A 21263-nucleotide genomic window follows, 5' to 3' on the forward strand; every position below is an offset into this window, starting at 1 on the left:
CTCAGCCCTGAAACTGTGATTGTATCCGATCAATGAATAAATTGTTCCCAAACTTTGAAAGTTGGTAGCACTTCGTTATATTGGATTGGATACAAAAAGGTTTCAATCTAAAAAGTAAATACGAAATCAAGGAAAACTGCTACACAATTGCTACATTTTAACTACATGTGTAGCATAAAAAACAGTTCGGTGAGAAATGAACTAGTTCACCGAAAAGGCCCGCGTGTATTTGAAACACATTGACGGCGAACGCACGTTGAGTGGTTCATTTTCTTTGTATTTTGCAATAATATGAGTGTTCAATACAGATTTTCATTTACTTAAGATATACCTTATGTACATTAAAGCTCGTTTAAAATAGATACATACAAATATTTTGATTACATAATGACTTTCTACAATTAAAATATGGAATACATTTCCAATTAAATTTGACCTGCTGCCAGTGCAGACACAAAAACAAAATGTACATTATAAATATGCAACAGATTATCAAGAGATATACAAAATGTACGATTATATCACAATAATAAAGGAATACATACATTTTCTGAAATGATATTCAAAGCCCGACAAAATAACGACACGACGATAAATCAGGTGCAAAAAAATATTCAACGCAATTTGCATGCGTGGCGTAGCGTACGTAAAGAGATAATACTAGATTAGAATTATGTTTTATGATCATATATACTCCTGCAGATAAAGTTGCATTGCGTTGCCTCAATTATCATTGGATAAATTTGTGATCTTGGTCGCGTACATGTTGGCCACCTTGTAGATAAATTCATACTGCTCCTTGGTCTGAACGGCGCTGGCACGTCCGCGTCGAACATAGTACACCAGCTGTGGTATGTCCACGGAACGCTTGGGCGTCTCCAAACTGCGAATGGCCATGTCCGAGGCAATGATGGTGCCGGTGCGTCCCGTGCCTGGAGAACAATGAACGGTTAGCGGTCTAGAGGGGCGGGAAGGGACAAAGAAACAACGAAAACAATTAACAAGCCATGCAAGACGCCACATCCCCCCACACTTACCCCTGTTGGCTGCGAGTGGCTGTGCCTGACCTGCTGCTGCCCACATTTCCATTAATCTCCTCAGCCTTGCCTGCAGTCGCCTCCGCATCCACCGATGACTCTGCCGTCGCTGACTTCTCCTTCAGATCGCTGGCCTGCTGCTCCAGGCAATACGACTTCAGGGAGGAGCGTGCCTCCAGCAGCATGGCAATGATGGGCGCCTCCTCGGCTGGCACACCCGCCTCGGGCCACTTGTACCAGTAGTGGGTGAGCTCGCGGCACTCCTCGCCATCCACACGCTTCAGCATGAGCGTGGAAACGGCATACTTGTCCTTGACCTCACGATTCTTCAGCGTCACCTGGTAGTCCCCATAGCTGCTGTGATTATCCAACGTGGCCGACGGCGGCAGATACTCTGCGCACTTTTCGATGCCGTTCTCGTTGAGATCCGTGGCCTGGATGATCACACGTGACTGCTGCTCCCAGATCATGCGCCAAAAGTCACTTGTGGTGCTCTCCATGGGTGCCTGGCAGGCAATGTAGTAGTTGGGCGCATCCCGCGGGCCCTGTGGGGTATGGAAAGGGGTACGGGTGATGACATAACCATTAATTAAAACTTATTGTGCCTCTGCCGCCCACTCCCACACTCCCTCACTCCCTCACTCACGCATTGAATGGAATGAAATGAATGTTCGCTGAGCATTTTCTGATAAACGAGCCATAAAATCGCACGACTGCCGCTCGAATCTTGACTCTCGACCAGCTGCATTGTGTCGCCTCATTGCACTCCACATGGTCACGCGTCAGTGCAAATCCTCCTCTTAAAAAGCGTAGGTAATCCCCCCTCTCAATTTTTGTGTCCTGCATTCGACACTCAATGGCTGAGAGTTTTGTGTTCGTTTCTTCGTGATGTAAGGGCATTTTACACTTCGCTGGCACAAACTTTCGCTTCTTTTCTCGTAATTATCATGATCATTACCTTTCGCTCAAAGCCAAAGCCAAAGCCAAAGCTAAAGCTCATTTGCTTGCACACAGAGTGTGGAGTGCAAGAAAACAAAAGACTTGCTGCTAAATCTACGAGTCACAGTCATGGCCAGGTCTAGCAGTCTCATGAGGCGTGTAATTATTCGGGCGCCATGTTTAATAGGCCCTCGCTGGAGAAGAAGCATCAGCTGCAATGCCCCTTCGTCATGCAAGGCTCGTCCCGTGGCGAAACGTTGCAAGATGAGAGCCCAAAACCCACCCACTCTGGAGGCCACATCCATCATCCATGTGTGTGTAAAGGCATTACCTTTGGTTACTTACCCGCACATAATTGGCATTAATGTATTCCGTTTTGTCATCATCGCTGCGTCGTTGAAGCACCACACGCGTCTCAGGAAGCGGAATCACGTTGGCGTAGCTGCGGTTCCAACAGTTCAAAGATGCGTCACCCGATTCGAGTTGATATTTATATGGAAAAGCAGGAAGATGTGTCTCAGTAAATTAATTAATCCACCAATGATGGGGGTCACTCACCGATTCTTGTCCTCACAGCCAGCTGGCACCTCGTCCGCTCTCGCTATGATCTGCGGCACATCGCGGAACTCCTCGAATATGCTGGAGCGTCGCTCCACAAACTTGCCCAAGTCCACGGCGGACAGCAGGTTGTGCCGCAGCGATGGATCGTCAAAGGCCGCATTGCCATAGGTGCGCTTCGAGGCACGCAAATCCCTGCCCTTACGCCGCACACTGCCCAGCACCGAGACATTGTCCAGTGAGTAGGCATCCAAGCTGACGGGTCGACAGCGCTGTCCATAGGACATTTGCTTCTGACGCTTGCGCATCAGATAGAGAAAAGCCACGAGAAGGATCAGGGCCACCACTCCAATGACGCTCACTGTGATGGCAATAATCACATTCACATCCGTGCCACCACCCTGCGCTGGGCTGTTGCCCATATCGTTGGGAAACGCTGCCATTATGATGTTCGGAGGAGTGGGTCGTTCACTGGAGGGAAGGAAGTCCGAAGGGTCTTCGGTGGTAGTCGTAGGGGGAGTCTGGATCAGCGTTGTGTTCTCTGGCAGCATGCTGATCGGTGGCCTAAAGCTGCTCGGGTTGACATCAATTGGCGTTGGGATAGTTGTCGTTGTGGTTGTTGATTTTGTTGTGCTATCATCCAGCAGGGATATCAACGGCGGTTGCATTTCAGTCGTTGTTGTTGCCGTTGTGCTGGTGGTGGTGCTGGTGGTGGTTGCTTCTGTTGTGGATGTTGTGCCGTTTCCTGCCATATTTTTGGCTAATGTTTGCTTTGGCTCTGGCTGCTGCTGCTGCTGCTGCTGCTGCTGCTCCTCCTCTTTGATAACTTGTTTTTCATGCACTTCATCCACCTGTTGTTGTTGGCCTTTGCCCGTGTCGTTCTCCTCATCGTAATGCTCATCCGTTGGCGCTCCCTTTGCACCTGTTGCTGCTTTCCCTGTTTCCCTCTCGTCCAAAGCATTTAGGGTGGGAGCTTCCCCTGCCTCCCCTACTGCTGCTTCCCCTACTCCTGCTGCTGTTGTTGTGGTCGCCGCCTCTTCTTCAGCTTCTGCTTCGCCAATGTTGTTCGTTTCCAGCGAGGATTCGTGCTCGTTATTTGCCTTCGGGCCGAGGTCACTGAACAGGGGGCTAACGGTAACGGTAACCTCTGTGCCCTGTTTAACCTCCTGTTGTGTGGCAGGTGTTGTGGCAATTGTTGTGGCAGCTGTTGTTGTTGTTGTTGTTGAGGAGTTCTTCAAAAAGTTCTCACTTGTATCGGGTTTCCTGCTATTTATGGAACTGAAATTGTCCTCAGTGGTTGCCCCTTCTTCCTTCGATTTGCTTACTGTTGGCTCTGTTGTTGTTGTTGTTGTTGTTGCTGGAGTAGTTGTTGTTGTTGTTGTTTCTGGAGCTGGAGGAGCTGGCACTGTTGCCGTTTCTAAATTCACTTCATTGCTAATTTGGACAATTTCCGTTGGCGTTTGCGTTTGCGTTGGCGTTGGCTTCGTTGTCTCCTCCTCAGTTGTTGCCTCCTCCTCAGCTGTTGTTGTTGTTGTACTCGTACTCGTACTCTTAATTGTTGTTGCTGTTGTTGTTGTTTCGATTTTTTGTTCACTTAACTCGTACTGCGGCACCGTCGTCGTCGTCGTTGTCGTCGTTGTGCTTGCGCTCTCCTCGACAGCCGCTCGACTACTAACTGCTGTTGTCGTGGGGTCCGTTGGCTCTTGCTGTTGCTGTTGCTGTTGCTCCCTCTCTGACTGTGCCTCGGACTGAGACTGAGACTGAGACTGCTTGGGGCTTGGGGAGACAACATTGATGACGTCGTGGTCGTCGTTCGTGTGCGGCGTTACTGCTTTCATTGCCATTTCAGTTGTGTTTGAACTGACACTCGGTGCACTTGAATCCCCATCGATGCTGCTCGTTCTGGCAGTCGTAATCATCTCTTGGTCTGCATCCACCGCCCCCACAGCTGGTGACACATGTGGAACGATCCCTGCCGGCGTGGATGATGACGATGATGTCTCCATTGTTGCTGCAGTTGCAGTTGCAGTTGCAGCTGCAGTTGCACTTTCAATTGCCATTGCAGCTGTTGTTAGCTGTAGTTCTTCCGATGCCTCTGTTACCGCCACAAGCTCCGCGGAACGGTCACTGGTTGTGGTCTCTGGCCTGGCAGTGGATGTGGATGTGGATGTGAGCACCTCCTGGTCTATGGCTTCCTTTGCCACAGTTGTGGTTTCCATAACCAGAGCCGGCTCTGTTAGATTGAGTCCATGGCCACCTCCTGCAGGTATCAATGGAGTCACAGTCGTCTCTGGTGTCGCTTGTCCTTCCAAGGATTCTGTGGTGACCTGCATGGCCTCTTCGGTGGCATCCAGTGTGGTGCTAACTGCAAACTCTGTTCGGTTCTCGGCCGTTGAGGGGACAGGCGACTGCATCATTGCAATCTGCTGCCAATCCAACAGATTCTTTTCCTTGTGCAGCTCCGTTTGGTTCTGTGGCGGCTCCTCTATGTCATTGGTGAGCTCTGCAGTCGGCAGCACCATAGCCGTGGCATTGTCCGCCCCAGTGGCATGTTCTGGGCTAAGTGTAGAGCTTCCCATTGGTGTCGTGGGACTCTTGGGCACCGACTTCATTCCCGCCAGACTCCACACTTCCGCTGTGTTGGGCAGCAGCAACTGCTGGGCATTCGTGGAGTTTTCGCTGATGAATTTTGCCCGCTTCTCCGGCAATTGACGCATCGTCGAAGTGGACTCTTCAATGGCATTCTCATTGGAGGCAAAGGGCAGAAGAGTTGTCCTGATTTTGGGCAGTGCGCGCAGCTTCATGGGCGTAACTGCAGCGGGCGGCTGAGCTTCTGTGGTGGATGCCAGCTGCATGGCACGTCCATGCTCCGTGGAGCGACTGGAATTGCTTTCTGTTGCTTCCGAAGTGATCTTTTGGCTGACTTCTGCTGTCGTTGTGGCAGGATCTGCCATGGCTGGGGCTTCTTTATCATTTTGTGGCTCCTGCGCTGCTTTGACTGCCACACTAACAATGTCAGGGTCAATGGCAGCAGCAGCAGCAGCAGCAGCAGCCGCTGTGGAAGTGGCATTCAAATTATTGGCAGCAGTCGTCTCCTCCTCTATGCCAACGCCAGGGGTTTCTCTTTTCGCAATGAAACGTGCCTGTGTTGCGGCCAGCATTATGGCCAAAATGACGACAACGACCAGCACTAAGCCATCGTTTAGCCAACGGCCCGCACGCATTTTGTCTCTCTTTCGCTCTCTAGCTATCTCTGTTGCACTCTCCCTTTAAGTCTGTGTCTGTGGGTCAAGTGAACAATTCTACTTTGGGCGTTGTTTGTGTCTTTTGCTGTTTTGTGGGTTTTCAGTCGCTTAAAAATACATTTTCATTCCATTTATGCGCCATTCCATGGGGTTCTCTTCGCTGTAATGTTGTGCACCGAATTTCAATTTATTGCCCTATAACAAAAAGAGAGAGAGAAGGAAAGAGAATTGCATTTAGTTTATTGTGTGAAATATTCCCGTGTAGCTGGAAAGTTTCGCTTTCTACAATGGGAGGCTCTTGCCTTATCTGTTTCTGGGTTCTGTAATTATGGTCGCATTAAGACACGTTCGTTGACATTCCCTAGGGGCATGGGACACCCACCCCCTACTCAAGTTCAAGGTCGATTGTTGGTTCAGTTTGTTCAGAGAGCAGGGGCATTTGCTGACTAAATATAAACTCAACTCAATTACGAACAAATATACAAAATGCTGAAGTTCAGCTGTGACTCTTCTCCGCCCATTGCATAAACGACATTGAAGCGGAATCGAATTCAAAAGTTCATTCCACTCGAGTGTCAAAATATCGTCAGAGTGTCGGAGTCTGATGCCCCTCCGCAACGACCAAATCGTAGCCAAAGTGCAGCTAGTGTTTGGGTTCATTCAACTGCGGGGGAACAGTTCATGGCAAATGCACCTCCATGGCCTTCACGCCAAAGAAACAGAGCAACTCCCAATACCATTATAAATAACTACGATTCCACGAGTACACACAAATATATTCAAAGGTGCGGGAAGGTGTGTGGGTTGTGGATGTATGGGGGAGTCCATTCACCATGGTTATCTTGCTGTTGCCGTTGCCGTTGCTGTTGCCGTTGCCTTTGCCTGTTGTTATCTACCCGATTCGCTCGATGCCATGTCAATAATGCATGCAACCCACCCACACCCAATCAGGCACTCTTCCCTCGTCCCATGGCCCTGTAAGCCTTCCATCCCATGATGGCAATTAACGCTAAAAGCCCCCGTTTTTTGGTGGTTGCTGCCTGCCTGCCTGAGTGCCATTAATGACATTTCCCTTTTGGCTTGTCAGCGTTGAGTGCGAGGTGTGAGGTCCGAGGTGGCATTGCAGGTGTGGTGCCTCAATCCCTAGGGGTGGCAGTGGTCTATTTTTTCCTCAATGAAGTTCGTTTCGGCCCAGAAATATGAACAGAATCTTGGATCTCATGGTTCGTGTTCAGGTGACTAATAAAGTCAGCTAAATATAGTAGACGCACATGGGGATAGTATCTCCCTCTGTCTGTGTCTGTGTCTGTGTCTTAGTGTGTGTGCGTGCCACTGATAAGATTTGTTTAAGCAACAAAACAGAGCACACACAACCAACCCAGAAGAGCAGGAGGGTAGCGGGCGTAGACTGGTGCACAAAATCACCGCAACAAGTAAAATATTTTGTAATCATTTTTTTTAATATTTTTTGAATGTCAACGTTGCTGCTGCCGCTGCTGATAAGAAGCCAACGGTAAAGGTAAATCGTTGTCAGGTGGAGGCCAGAAGTAAGTCATAAATTGTGGTCATAATATGATTGCCCGACAGAAGGAGGTTGCTTATGCACAGTCCGGCATTTATGGATTATAGAAGGGTAGCAGCAGCATTGAATTTACTGCATTTAGAATCAAAAAGGAGGGAAGATATCTCAGCTTTTCCTAGACATTTTTATTGTTCATTTTTGAGTACAATTCAATACAGTTCATTGAAGAGCCTACATGTCACAAAAAAATACATTTAACATGAATTTCTACGTGCTATATTTGACACATCCCAAAAGTATGCAATGAAAAAGTCCAAGATATGCTGTGGAAATATTTGCCGTCTCAAAAGTATGCTATGAAATATTAAATTTTAATAAATAATTTAATGACATAATTAAATTAAATTAAGAATAGAGGTTGGTGTGGCCATTAAGAGATTCAATTTATTTTAAAAAACTTCAGATCATCGATCGTCATAGTGAGTGGAGTGGACCAGATGAACCCTCCACTTAGCCGAACCGAAACCTACAGTTGTGATGTGCCCGCAAGTTATGGGTTTGGGGCTGGAAACGTGACTCTCCTTAGAGCGAAAGAGTGGCATCCAATCCATGGCAAGTGCACCAACTGATGGCCATGAAAAGAGGGGGGGGGGGATAATGGGGCCCCAGCAATGCAGTGTGGAGGAGAGGAAGAGTGGCAGTGTTGTGGCTGCAGCGTGGAATCATTTCCGCTTCAGCGGCACGCACTGAGGATGAACGAATGGCTTAGAATGGTTTGGAATGGTCTGGCATGATGGTCTGATGCTCTGTTGAATGGGCGCTAAGCTTACCAAAGACGATCCAAAGAATGATGACGCTGACGAGTCGTCGATGGTCGAGGATTATGGCAGATCATCAGAAGAATGTTAAACCAGTTGCTGCGGCCCAATAAAGATGCAAGCGGAGCAGAGAATTCGATTTGCAATTATGATTTTCACTTGCATTTCAATTGCCACAAAAAGTGCAGTGGAAATTGGATAGATGCGAGGAGGAGGAGCTGGGAGGAGACATCTTAATGATTCTGTGATAATGATGGCAATCTGTACAGGGGGACCACGGGAGTGGCGGAGTTTATCTCCGCTCGTTTGATGGATGAGTGGCAAGTTCTGAAACCCTCATCATGAGATGGGCTTTATTTCCCCCCTATTAAAAGCCAATTCTGACTTAACCCAAATCTGTGGATTACACGAGAAGATGGCTGGATGATTTCTGTGGAAGTGGAATGCCAAAGAATTTCAAAGAATTACAAAGAATTCTGATGATTAATCTCCTTGAATCTTTGAGATTTTCGCTACGTTGCGTAGTGAAATACTTGGAGCCGTGGTAGAAGCTGCTGCAGATGCTTATCAATAATAAATAGCGAGCGGGACTTGCTGCTGCTCCAAAATCAACCAAGTGGAATGGCAACCAAAGAGGAGAGGCGCCTGCCCTGCCTCTGCTTGTGGCACTCTGGGTTTGTTCTGCTTTGTTTTGTTTTTAGCTTGTGATTTACCGCAAGAGACACACATAACTGTTTGCCGCTCTCCGCTCCTCTCTATACGAAATTGAAGAGGCATTCATTAGAGAGTGGCATGCCCCCAGCCAGCGCTTTACTACATGAAGTGCCAGCCAATGGCAAGTGCGAATTTGATATTTGTTTTATATTATTTCTCTCTCCACATTCGAAATTCTTTTCCTGCCCAGCCATCGCTGTTGGATTATTTCTGTTGGCTTCTTTTGTTGTGCGTTTGGCGCATGATTCATTTGCATTTAAAATGTTTTCTTATATCACGTTCATGTGTGTTTTTTCTTATATTTATTTCTCTCTTTCAAACATTGACTGGAAGGTCCGTTACTCTGCCCCTGGGGCCGAACTTTCGATGCTGCGTGCTGGCGATTATAAAAGAAATCGAAATTCCCCAACTTAAAATCAAACTTCAAACTCCGCAGATTGGAGTCCAAATTCATCAATCGAAAGCTTCACTCAGCGACTGTTGCTGCTGCTGCTGCTGTTGCTGTTGCGTACCGCCGCAAGCACTGCCAAATGCCGCAAATACGCAGATACGTTCATCATTTATCAATTGTTGACCTTGCTGGGGCCACAGCTTTTGGCGTTTATTGAACCGAACAGCAGCAATCGAATAGGAATTCCTCTGAATGTTGGCTAATGGAAGACCCAAAAGTCGCTTCATTTTGTGGGAATATAATCATCATTATATTCTTTATAGTAAATTCTTTGTTGTTGTCATCTGGTCATTAGATTCCTTGCTCATAAATCCTTCCGATATGCATGTCCCGATAAGAAAGTCCTGGCCTGGCCACGCAACCTGCAAGTTAACCCAAAAATCCACCAAATTGCCACCCATTTGTGCGTTGTCTCTGTCGCTTATCTAGCTCTAGCAATTACCTTTAATGGCAGCACAGGGGGTGCATATGCAGTGGCACTTGTGCTGCATAATTGCCGGCCAGCCCGGCTAATGCAATTGAACAATTAGGAGGCAAGTGAATGCCTGCCACAAATGCAAATCAAACACGGCACAAGACAAACACATGACAGTACAGTACAGTACAGTACATAGATGTAAATGGATAAATATCTCAACCATGTAATGTTGTGGCCATATTTCATGTTCCCATTCTGCCTGTGTGCCGTGTGCCCCCTTTTTGGGTCGCAATTTGCCACACAGAGTCGTGAAATTTGTCAACATTGAGCGGGCGCCCCACAGTCCCAACCCCTTGGCTCGCAGCTGACAAATTTGCTTGGGTTTTGCTTTTAATTTGTGCTCCTTTGTTGCCGCATGGAGCAATTGCCATCGCGATCTCGGGCGTCTGATAGGTGAGGCAATAAGAGCAATGAGCAATGAGCAATAAGGCGGTGAGCAATAAGTGGCAACCAGTAAGCGGTTTATGGATGTCTTTCCAATTCGATTCCATTTCTATGGCTTCATTTGATTGATGCCAACCATCACTCAGGTTGGCAGGGAGTCAAATCTGGAGCATGGTAAATCCATTTGGGGAAATTCCTCAGTGTCTGCGGCTGCCCTTTCGCATGATTGGAGACCCGAAAAGCTTCAATTTGAATGTCACGAAATATGAACCGAAAAGCGAACCAACGTTTCAGCTTGTTCGTTCGACTGACTGGCTGACTGGCTGACTGGCTGCCTGCTACTGTCGCCGGACGTGGCCGAAAACAGCAAGGTAATTCCAGCATTGGGGCTGATCCACGATCCATGGCTGTTGTTGCTGTCCGCTTGTAACGTGTACTAGTTTGGCTGGTTGGTTTGTCTTTTTGTTCGTTTGTTTGTTAATTGCGGGCGGCAGGGACAGGGGGCCAGAGGCGCTAGAGTTACAGCCACAGCCACAGCGCAGCCGCAAAGTGAACCGAATTGAGGTTACTCCATCACCAGGCATAGGCAGAGACAGAGACCATCAGATGAGTTAACATTTCACGCATGCCCCTCGCACGCCACAGCCTGTTGTGGCTTTGGGAATGCATTAGACAGACGTGACTCATGGATGTGTGGTTGGGTTCATTGTATTTGGGTTTTCTACTACGATTGGAGGTACGTCTGAGACCATCACACTGCCCGGTGGGAACAATGCAAATGTTGCTGCAGATTTTGTAATCAATCTCCTTAGCAGAACTAACCACAACACTTGCCACTCACGCTCCCCCGCCCTAACGCCTCAGCTGCTCAATGAAGCCCAAAAGAAAGCAAAAGTGGGTGGTGCCACCAAAGCACTTTTACTTTTCGCTCCAGCAGCAGCAGCAGCAGTAGAAATATTTCCAATTTTTCACAGTGGCAGATCGTTTTTCGAGACAAGTTTTCCCCGGGCATTAAACAGGTTCCCGCTGCAAGCTGCACGCTCCATTCGCTTAGGAGAGTGTCACTGATTGAGTGTCTCTCTCTTTGCTGTCACTAGTGGGCGTTGCCGCCTCCGAGTTACAGTTTCATTATATAATGCGCCACCACCCGGTGACTTTCAATCGAGAGCGATCTCCCACTCTCTCTCTCTCTCTCTCTTGAGGTAGATTTCTACCACGCTCCCATCCGATAAACTCTGTTTTTTTTTGGCACTTTTTCTTTCCGGCATTCATAATTATTACTTTTCACAAATTAGCCGCACACAAATGGCACTTTCCCCATCTCCATTCTCCATTTACCATCTCTACCCATCCTCTGCTTCCCCCCAGAGACACACACAGAAAGAGAGAGAGAGAGTGAGAGTGACTTATCGGAAATTAGTTTTTTGTTTTTGTGGGTCAAGTCTTCTGTCTCTCTGCTGTTTCTCCTCCTCTCTCCACGCTAATTGAAGAGGAGGAGCTGGAGCCTCAAGGGTTCAAGGTCTGGCTCTGTGGAGTTGATTGATTAGCGCTGTCCCGCTAATTGATAGTCCAGGGACTGACTCCTCTCGATTATTGGCAGACCGCAGACCCTTTATCTCGATCCAATACGATTCGGATCTCTGGCGAGTGCGCAATCAATTTTGCTGCTCAACTAAATCCATTAGCCATGTTTTGAGCTGGCTTGGGCATAGTTGGGAGGTTTATTTGTCTGTCTGAAGTGAGTCCAGATAATCGAATTCATATAAATTAATTTGCATATCATAAAACAAGGCGCAAAACTGTGCGGGGAATGCCCCCAGAGAGCAGGTTTTGAGGCACAAGAAACAGGTTTTACACACTCGAGACGAGAACTTGGAACAAGCGCAATAGAAGTCTCGAGTTCATTTGCCACCAAATTACAAAAAAACACACGAAAACAATAAATATTCTGTAGTTACGGCAAAGCAGGGCCTGCATGCAAATGCAGCTGCGAGATTCAGTCTGTGTCTCTGTGTCTCTCTGCACCACTCGCCTCATTCGAATGATGATGAAATATGGCACTAACTTGCTGCGAGCATCGGTATCTGTGGCACAGGCACACTTGCTGCTCGGAGGCAGTGTAAACAAATGGAATGGAGGCAAAAGGCAAATGCATCTGCAACAAATGCGACCGCTACGACCCGACTCCATGCGAAAGGTAAACAAAAAAGGCAAATGCATTAGGAATGCATAAGGTGCAAACATTCGTATTGTATGTGGCATGTGGCTCTCATTTGTGGCAACATCTGTGTGTGACATAAGAAACCAAATGCAGAATTTTGAATTCAGCTAAATGGCTTTCAAGCGGAGGAAACTAGTTCAGAGGCTGCCTCGAGGCGCAGAGAGACCCAAATGATGTGGCGAACCCAAAACGAGGTTGACTTCCTGCACACACACACACACACACACACACACACACACACACTCGCACTCGCTTGACCCCCTTCCCCCTGACCCAAACAGAGACCCCAAGATGTAACTACGCTGGCAAATGCTGGTCTTAATTCAATTACGTCCAATCAGTGCCATGCCCCCGCCCAAGTGTCTGACTGGCGATTGTTTGCTTGTTATTTGTTGCCGTTGCTGTTGCAAGTGTGCAAAGTGTCGTTTCTAGAATTGAATTAAAATTACAATGGGAAAAGCTCTGGCTGTGGTCAAAAGCTCCCTACCCCACCCGCTGTCTTATGCACCTGCCTGGGGTATACAGATAAAGAATGCACCTTCCTGGCGATGTAACTAAAGTTGTGGAAAGTGAAGTGGACACACGACACCTGTGACTAAAACTTAATTAAAGTTTTAATTAAATAAAGCCCAAAGGAAAAATGGTGGAGTGCAAACAAAAGAGGAATTGAATGGAAAAGGATAGAGCAGAGGGTGGGCGGGACGCCATTGTTGCAGTCATGGAATGAAATGGAATTGAATCGAACGGAAGAAACGATGCTTTAGCTGTGGGAGGGGTAGTTGGTGCTCGCTCTCCTCTGATCTTTTACTGTTCTGTTTATTTATGTGGATTACAAATGAAAAGCAAGAAAAAGCACCAAAAAGTAAGAACAGTGCACGAATCGAACCACAAGATAAGCGAAGCGATGAAACGATGAAAGACGAGACGCAGAAACCAGAAACACAAAAGCAAGAGGCAAGAACGGAGAGAAACGAATGCGAAACTAAAGACAAAAGCCAACCAAATGGCAGAGAGACAGACAAACAGACAAAAAAAGCTCATAGGTCAGGTCTCAGGTCTCAGGTGATACAGCAGGGGGCAAGAACTGCTCTCTCTCCCTCTCTCTCTCTGCCCTGCCATTCGATTATTTATGTCTTAAAGTGAAGAAGAGGAGGAGAAGAAGAGAGGCGAGTCGGGGCATGCATCAAGTATTTATGTTAGTAAGACACCCCTCAGGTGGACTGGACTGCAGCTTTACCTTAATGACATGCTATCGGGGAGTCAGTCATCAAGGTGTGTGCGCAATTAGGGGCACGAGAAGAGTGTGAAAGTGGAGCGAGCATTCGAACAGATACCAGATACCTCCATTAAAGCTAGATTGAGCACGGATCAAGATCATCTTTGAGCATATTAGAACGATTGTGGAAGCTGCTGCTCGATGATAGAATCCAAAGCAAACGCTGGTACGTGTGGATGGGGATTTCCCTCTGGCATTTCTAAGAAGCTTACCATTATCTCTCTATTCACAGCACTACTATGCTGTGCAGCGACATGTTCGCCGATGATTCTCCTCCGGTTCTCGATTCGCCACACACAAAGGCAGGGCTGGCCAGGCACGTCTCTCGAATCTCAAACAGCCAACAGTCGTCTTTGTCGTTTCACACAACACACAAATTCTGAATTCGAAACGTGACTCACCGCAGCCAGCGATCTCTTCGTGCACCAAAGAGACCTTCACTCGAATAGGGCACCGGCATGGGGCAGCAGGAGACCATCCATTGGAGTGGCCGACCGGTTTCCTCGATTCTCTGTGGCAACATTCCATCGTACCCCTCTGTCTCTACCTGAAAATCATTTTCGTTTCGTCATCGAGCGACTCTCTGCCTCATTTGGCATTCAAAACGTTTATTTATTAGCTTAGACCCCCAAGACCCAAGACCCAGCCCATTATCCAGCGATTTATGCTGAAAACCCGCCGCCACTTAATGCATAATGTATTCTCTCCACTAGCATTTGTTTTCCGAGTCTTCGTTTGCAGTGGCAGTTGCAGTTGCAGTGCCAATTGCAGCCATTGTTGCTGCCTTTCGGCTCCTCTTGCTGCTAATGCTAAGTAACCTCTAATTAAATTGTTGTCTGTGGCTGCAGCAGTGTCTCGGCCGGCCTTGGCATGCAGCTTTCGATGCTGGGGGTTTTCCACTGCGACTCCGAGAGGAGAGTCTTCGCTGCATGAATGACTCCGCTTAACAATTCATTTCTTTGTTGCACCTAGTTAGCACATAGCAAGATCGAAAATATGGCGTCATCACAGAGATATTCTAGCTATAGATCCTTGGCTTACAAGGAGCCCAACAACGAATTTGTGTCTATTTTCGAATCGTAAACACCAATGCCACGGCATTGAGGTGTCCCATAAAGAGAACCAATTCATTTTTTGAACGCTTAAACTGCTGTTGAACCGAACCTGCCACATGGGTGTGCAGGCAACTTGCTATAAGTTTCGCAATGGACAAAATTATGGCATATTTAATAATAATTGCGCTGGTCTAGCAGTATTTCCACGCACACATGTGCGAAACTTAGTACATACAACGGAAATTATATTTATTTCTGGCGCGCATAAAAATGGAATCCGAATTATAACAAAGCGCAGAAAGGAAAAGCAACAGCAACAACAAAAGAAGTAATTAAAAAAAAAATAGCCAAGAGAGAACGGTGTAGGTGGTAGGAACTCGACTAAAGGATACCCAGCAGAGGCCACTGCATATGTATAAAAACATCAAATATGAACTATTTCCACCCAACTAAAGGTTCTACGCGGCGCGGAGCATGGTCCAGCATTACCTGGTATAGATCCTCCACTGTCTGCTCTCTCTAAGATAAGTTTCATTTCAAATGTACATTAAACCAAAACACCCATCGTACACTATGTGAATGCTTGGTATTGGACAGCACAGATGTTGAAAGTCGTTTTGCGGGTTTGACCACTGGCCCCCGTGCTCTCTCGCTCTTCGCTCTCTCACCCAAAAGCTGAGCTTAAGCCAGAGATTGTCAACCGCAGAACCAGAGTGTAAGATAGAAAGAGAAGGCACTAGTAGTAGGTGTAGGAGAGGGTGATAGACTCACTCACCAAAAATGCTTTTTATGGACTTCTGGACACTAGTGTTCCCCCCTCTCGCCGTGATGCAGCAACAGCAGGTAGCTCCAATTGTAAATGAACTATTTCAGCACTTTTGTTAACGGTTTAATGGTTCATTGTTGTTGAAACACACTTTTGGCTTTATTTACTGCGAACTTCGGAGCGGGCGGCTTCCGCGTTGCCAACAACAATAGAATGTGAATAAATATGGTTGCTTTTCCTGTTGTTGTTTTTGCATTTGCTTTGCAACTCTCCGATTCTCTGATTTGATTTTCACTCTCGGGTGCTAAACACTTGACTCGTGCGATTTCTAATGCTAATGGCTGGAAATTGCCATCCAATTGAAACTAATTGCAAATTTGAATTAACATATTTCACTGGAAATGCACTTTCAGGTGACGACTTTTTTCCTTTTTGGTTTCCTTCTCCTTTTTCTCCTCCCCCTTCGCAACACATACGCGCGCTTTTTCCGGTCGTATGCTGCTTTTTGCGTTTGTTTGCGGCTTTTTATTTTCACTTTACTTCACTCGATTTCCGTATAATAGAACACAATACACATTAATTTAATTTTGTTGTTTGTGCCTACGGCTCTGCTAAACACTTGTTGTATATTTATTAAACAAAAAACACATCAAATATCCACGTACGAAACCCCGACAGCAGCAGCAGAGAGCACACACGTCCGTCTCGTTCGATGGCCAAACACGCTTTGGTGCGATGGAGCAAAATGAAATGTGAGGCAGAGAGAGCGAGAGCCCCATACTATGGAGAGTGTTGGAGCTGCTGCTCTGAGTAGGCGGCGGCGCTGACGCCGTCAGCAGCAGCAATGATGCGCATGTCTGTAGGCAGAATGCATTTTTCCACCGTAGTGTCGCCTTATCAGCATGAAATTCCACAGCTCCTGCGAGTCCTTCAGGAATGTGTTGCCCAGGCAGCAGCCAGTGCTCTACCTGTGCGCCCACAACAAATCTGAGACTTGTGGCTGGGGGCAAACAGGTTCCACACGTCTCCAGTTTCCTTGTACGACCCGCTGGCGAGGCTTGTGTGTGTTTGCCAAACAAAACGCATGACTGCAGCTGAGGAGGCGTCTCTCCTCCAGCAGGCCGGAAATTGCTAGACAGACATAAACATGATATTGTTTTCTTTACGGAAACATTTTAAGGGCGTTCCCTGCCCGATAAGCATGGGATTGATGGACGCCCCTCGAATTACAAACTAAATGATATCCCACCCACTTTTGCCAGCTGGGGCAGCGGCGAGGACTGGCGACTGGCACCCATCCTACTTCGTGTCGTTTTGTTTCAATAATTTCAATTAGCAATGCAACATTTAATTTCAGCACAAGAGTGAAAGTAAATGGAAAAGCCAAGACAAATAATCCTCTTCTGCACGGCACGCAAATCGATGATTGGGCTTATTGGAGAATCTCGTGCTGCCAGTCGACGGCATTCAGCTGGGGCTTGAACCGCTTCAGGGGACCTGCAAAAGGTAGAAGAAGATGAATCGGACGAGCTGGAGCAACATCTTTTGAGATAAACCTACTTATTAAAGCGTATCGCTGCTCCTTTTGCAGGGCCATGTAGTCCACATTTGGGCCCGTCAGATGTTGCGCCAGTGAGCCACTGCTGCTGCCCACCAGCTCGGGTATCCAGATCTCGTCCAGGGCCGACTCCACTGTCTGCAGCAGCGTCTTGAATTCACGCTGCAGTGCCTGCGCCAGCGTGTCCTCGCCCCCGCCCAACTGCAGCAGCGCTTTGCATGTGTCACGCACAACCTGCTGCTGCTGGCCGATCTTCGTGACGTGCTGGTGCAGCGCATCGATGAGCGCAATGTCTTCGAAGGGGTTTCCCGGCTTCAGGCTGAGCAGCTTGCGTTCGTGCTTGCGTCGATTTTTGCTCGAGCGGAATGTCTTGCTACACAGCAGAGGAGGGAAAGGGAGGAAGATTAGCGAAAAGTGAAACTATGTAAAGTCTTCGCAGTGCTCCGACGCCTTACCCTGTGCCGCGGGATGTGCCGCTGTAGCGGGAGGACTGCATACTCGACGTGTCCGAGAGCAGATCCACCTCGTCAATGTCAACATCGCCATCGCCACCCTCTGTGTCAGCGCCATTCGCCCGTCGCTGTCGTATGTCCAGGAGTCGTTGTTTGTACTCCAGAAAGAGCTGCAGATCCGACTTCAGGGAGTTATGCATCTGTCCCGCATGGGCCACCAAAGCGGGGGCTATCTTCTCAGCTGCAAGTGGACAGGCATTCAGGACAGGGATTCAAAGAAGAGAAAAGGTTTCCTTTGCTTACCCAAAATGTCTCCACCCTGTAGACCCGCCTCGTAGATGGCCTTGCCATAGAGATGTCCTTCTAGTAGCACCTCCATGTGCTTCTCTGTATCCCGGACATGCTGCTTAACCAACTCGGATGCCTCCAGATGTCTGCCCTGCTGCTGCAGCGGACCCACAAGCGATAGAGCCACCTGCTCCAACGGCTGTTCGCCCAGAGCCTTGGCCAGCACCAAGACCCGCTGCCAGTCGAGTGTGTGTCGTGCGCTGAGCAGTGCCTGCTGCAGCTCCCCGCCGCGCTCGTACATGAGACTCGCATTCTCCAGCTTGGCATTCGCTCTCAGCTGATCCGCATAGGCCACGCACAGGCGACGATGGAACTCCGGATGAACCTTGTACGAGGACAAGGCGACAGTGTAGAGGCCATGCTTCCGTGTGAACTCCATTGCCTCCTCGTGGTGCTCTTCGCCGCAGCGAGCGAGATGCTGCACCGCTGATGAGTAGCGCTTGAGATGATCGTCGATCCGGAACTTGCGATAGTCCTCGGGCAGCGCCTTCAGCTCGTTCAGATACTGCAGGAACTCCTTGGGATCCTTTTGCGATTTCTGCGCCACAAACAGAGCCATGCCGAGGTCATAGCTGCCCAGTGCCACGTTGTACAGCTCGTTGATGTCCACGAGGTACATCAGGTACTTGAGGTACTGATCCTCCTGCCCGGGATGCTCCAAATCCTGTCGAATGAGCTTCAGTGCCGCATTTACATCTCCTACCCGCACACACACCGTCACCAAGGGCAAACGGAAGCGAGCGCGTTCCTTGGCGCTGGGGGTCTCCGACATGCGTTTACTCAGCAGGCCGCAGATATAGGCCACCTTCTGCTCAAACTTGAAGCCAGGCGGCAGGCGCTGTGGCGACTCGTTGGACCTCTGCGGGTACATGGCTGTGGTGTCTGCGTCCTGCAGTTCGCTGATGAACAGGCACAGCCACTGGCTCTCCTGGATCTCGCGCAGAAATACATCCACACGGGCCACAAACTTCTCCACATTCGTGTCGCAGATGATGTTCAGATTGATGCGATGCTTCCGCAGCAGCTTCATGGCCGCCAGGTACCTGCCACGCCTGTCGTTAAGCAGCACCTTCACCTGATCCAGGACCAGCAATCGTGGATAAATTGCCTCCAGATTGCCACGCGGCAGCTGCAGCACCACGCGCGCCTCCTCGTCTATGGCTGTGACCAGCTTGGCTCCCCTTTCGATGCTGCGAGTGGCCAAATGCTGACGATTTTCGGTGTCCACAAAGTGGAGAGAGTTCATTTGGGTGTAGGCCAGATAGGTGCCGAAAAAGAGAAACGAAGTAACATCCTCGGCAATCCGTTGTGGCCCATTTCCACCCAGTTGCAGCAGCTGCTGACTACGCAGAGTGACGAGTCCACCTAAAAATATACGAAATGGATCAAAGGGAGCTCTAGGAATTCGATTCTATGATACGCACTTTGGAGGGAAGACTCAAACTGTTTGGCATGTGCCACAGCGAAAGTGTTTTCCGCTGTGAGGCTGACATCGTAGGTCTTTCCGCTGTCGAGTGTATGGGCATAGATACTCCTGATATTGTGGGTTGCCCTCGAAAGGGCTTTCACCAGACCATTGATACTCACGGAGGTCAGCACGGTGTAGCAATCGTCGCTCTTCTGAAGCCACAGCAGGCGTGTGTTTCCCTGAACGCCAGTCGTGGCCAGCAGCTGACCATTGCTGGCAAAGTATGTAAAGTTGGACAGCTGCAAGAGCTGCCCATCGGTTGACTGAAGATCGATGGAGCCCCTGGGCTCTGGCTGCTGCAGCAGGGGGTCCTTGAGCTCGTAGAAGTGGAACCTTTGATCGCAGGTGTACACACACAGCTGCTGATCGTCCCAGGCAATGGCATTGATGTAGTTCTCCAGCTGCAGCACGCACTGGGACATGGGCGGCGGCACCACGGCCCGGGCAAAGTCTGTGAGGAGCAGCCGCTTGCCATCGATCACGCCCACGATGCCTTGGCGGGCACTAGGCTCCACATCGAAGGCCCAGCTGTAGACGAGCTGTTTGCCACTCTCGAGGAGCACATGGAGCGTCTGCTCCGCACCCATGCGGGTGTCCCAGTGCAGCACAGCCACGGGATCGGTGTCTGCGTAGACGAGGACCTGCTTGAGGTACCAATGATAGTTTCCTATTGTGTACAGATACACCCGCTGCTGCTGCTCCTGCTTCCGCGCTGTTCGGATGGCCAGAATATCCGAGTCCTCGCTCCACTTGAGCTGCAGTATTTGCTCCTCTTGCAAGTCGAAGGGCAGGACGATCTCCCGATGCCGCAGGCCGTTCTTCTCGAACAGCGAAATGGTTGACTTGTTGGGGAACCACTGTGGCAGGGCAATCCAGTTGCCCGATGGACGCCATGCGATTATCTCCCTCAGATTGCTGCTCTTTTCGGCCGTGTGCTGGAGCTTGCCCTCGCAGTCGTACACCTTGAAGGTGCGTCCGCCAGACACATAGGAGACCACAAAGTAGGCGCCATCACCTCGCCAGGCAATGTTCACCTCCTTATTGAGCAAGTCCTGCGTGTCCTGGGTGGGTTGATCTGTAGACTGCTTGGCAGCCTGCTTGCCAGCGGAGCCATGAAACTGCGTTTCCTTCTTGCCCCATCCGACGTTGACGAACTGTTGATCGACGGGCAGTTCCGCCTCCAGCGGCTGCTCAGCGATCACATCGAAGGTGGAGTTCATCACCACCACATTGTGGGAGCTGGTTATGAAGGCCACCACCTCCTGGTTGGGCGACCAGGCCATCCGCTCGATTCCCACGTCGCAGTAGGTGCCTTCGCTGGTGGCCAGAGTCTCTGGATCGATGAGCAGCACCTCACCGGCTCGTGTGGCCACACAGATAACATTGTTTAGCTGCAGGAACTCGGCTGCCACGATGTCGGGCAGATCCGCGATTACTTTCAGTGGAGCATCACCGGTCGCCGTCACGGCGTACACATTGCTCTCGGTGGCTATGTAGCTGGTCTCCAGGCCGATCTCCGGCTCTTGCAGCATCTGCCGGGGGTGGGACACCTTCGTCTGTTGCTCATTGCAGTAATGGAGCTTCAAATTGCGCATATTTCCAAAATATTGCACGTGCGAAACGGCGCAACCAGTGTGACCGCGATACCGACAGACCCTCGGAAATATACCCTTGCATTTTCAAAATATACAGTAAATATACCCTGAATTTTAAATTATTTTCCTCGATTTTGATGTTCTATTTAATATTACAAGCTATTTAGGAGTCTCTGCGCCAAAACTATAATTTTATCCGATTTATCAATCAATTCTCCACAAGAGTAAAGAGTTTTCACGACTTCCTTTTCTTGGAGTGTTTCCAAATTAAGTTTAAAGTTAAAAGGTCAACGAACAAAAATAGCAGAAAACGTTACGTGAATGGGAACGGAATGCAACGTCAATCGACAATTCGTTGCTTGTCAACAGGTAGTTAAA

At 48.8% G+C, this 21263-nt stretch overlaps 2 protein-coding genes across 2 annotated transcripts; both read right to left on the bottom strand.

The window, feature by feature from the left end:
• Window positions 1-256: 256 nt before the first annotated feature.
• Window positions 257-16181, bottom strand: LOC117586269 (flocculation protein FLO11). The gene is made up of 5 exons (XM_034276212.1): window positions 15474-16181; window positions 2535-5974; window positions 2322-2418; window positions 1038-1582; window positions 257-958 (listed from the first exon to the last, which is right to left on the bottom strand). Exons 2-5 carry the CDS (start codon window positions 5756-5758, stop codon window positions 724-726), a joined length of 4101 nt encoding a protein of 1366 aa, XP_034132103.1. The 5' UTR covers window positions 5759-5974; window positions 15474-16181; the 3' UTR covers window positions 257-723.
• A 606-nt stretch (window positions 16182-16787) lies between these two features.
• Window positions 16788-20948, bottom strand: LOC117586271 (putative elongator complex protein 1). The gene is made up of 5 exons (XM_034276217.1): window positions 19247-20948; window positions 17778-19187; window positions 17478-17715; window positions 17025-17395; window positions 16788-16961 (listed from the first exon to the last, which is right to left on the bottom strand). The coding sequence occupies exons 1-5, from the start codon at window positions 20883-20885 to the stop codon at window positions 16897-16899; spliced, it is 3723 nt and encodes a 1240-aa protein (XP_034132108.1). The 5' UTR covers window positions 20886-20948; the 3' UTR covers window positions 16788-16896.
• Window positions 20949-21263: the final 315 nt, after the last annotated feature.

This window comes from Drosophila guanche, unplaced genomic scaffold (genome assembly GCF_900245975.1).
Source record: "Drosophila guanche unplaced genomic scaffold, DGUA_6, whole genome shotgun sequence".
NCBI lineage: Eukaryota > Metazoa > Arthropoda > Insecta > Diptera > Drosophilidae > Drosophila > Drosophila guanche.

Excerpts from the sequence above, each read along its gene's own strand:
- LOC117586269 (XM_034276212.1), bottom strand. The coding sequence starts at position 5,758 with ATGCGTGCGGGCCGTTGGCTAAACGATGGCTTAGTGCTGGTCGTTGTC. Across the intron at positions 1,583-2,321 it reads TTAATGCCAATTATGTGCGG|GGCCCGCGGGATGCGCCCAA; the intron begins GTAAGTAACCAA and ends CATACCCCACAG. Across the intron at positions 959-1,037 it reads GCCACTCGCAGCCAACAGGG|ACCGCTAACCGTTCATTGTT; the intron begins GTAAGTGTGGGG and ends CCGCCCCTCTAG.
- LOC117586271 (XM_034276217.1), bottom strand. The coding sequence starts at position 20,885 with ATGCGCAATTTGAAGCTCCATTACTGCAATGAGCAACAGACGAAGGTG. Across the intron at positions 17,396-17,477 it reads GGCACATCCCGCGGCACAGG|CAAGACATTCCGCTCGAGCA; the intron begins GTAAGGCGTCGG and ends TCTGCTGTGTAG. Across the intron at positions 16,962-17,024 it reads GCAGCGATACGCTTTAATAA|GTCCCCTGAAGCGGTTCAAG; the intron begins GTAGGTTTATCT and ends TACCTTTTGCAG.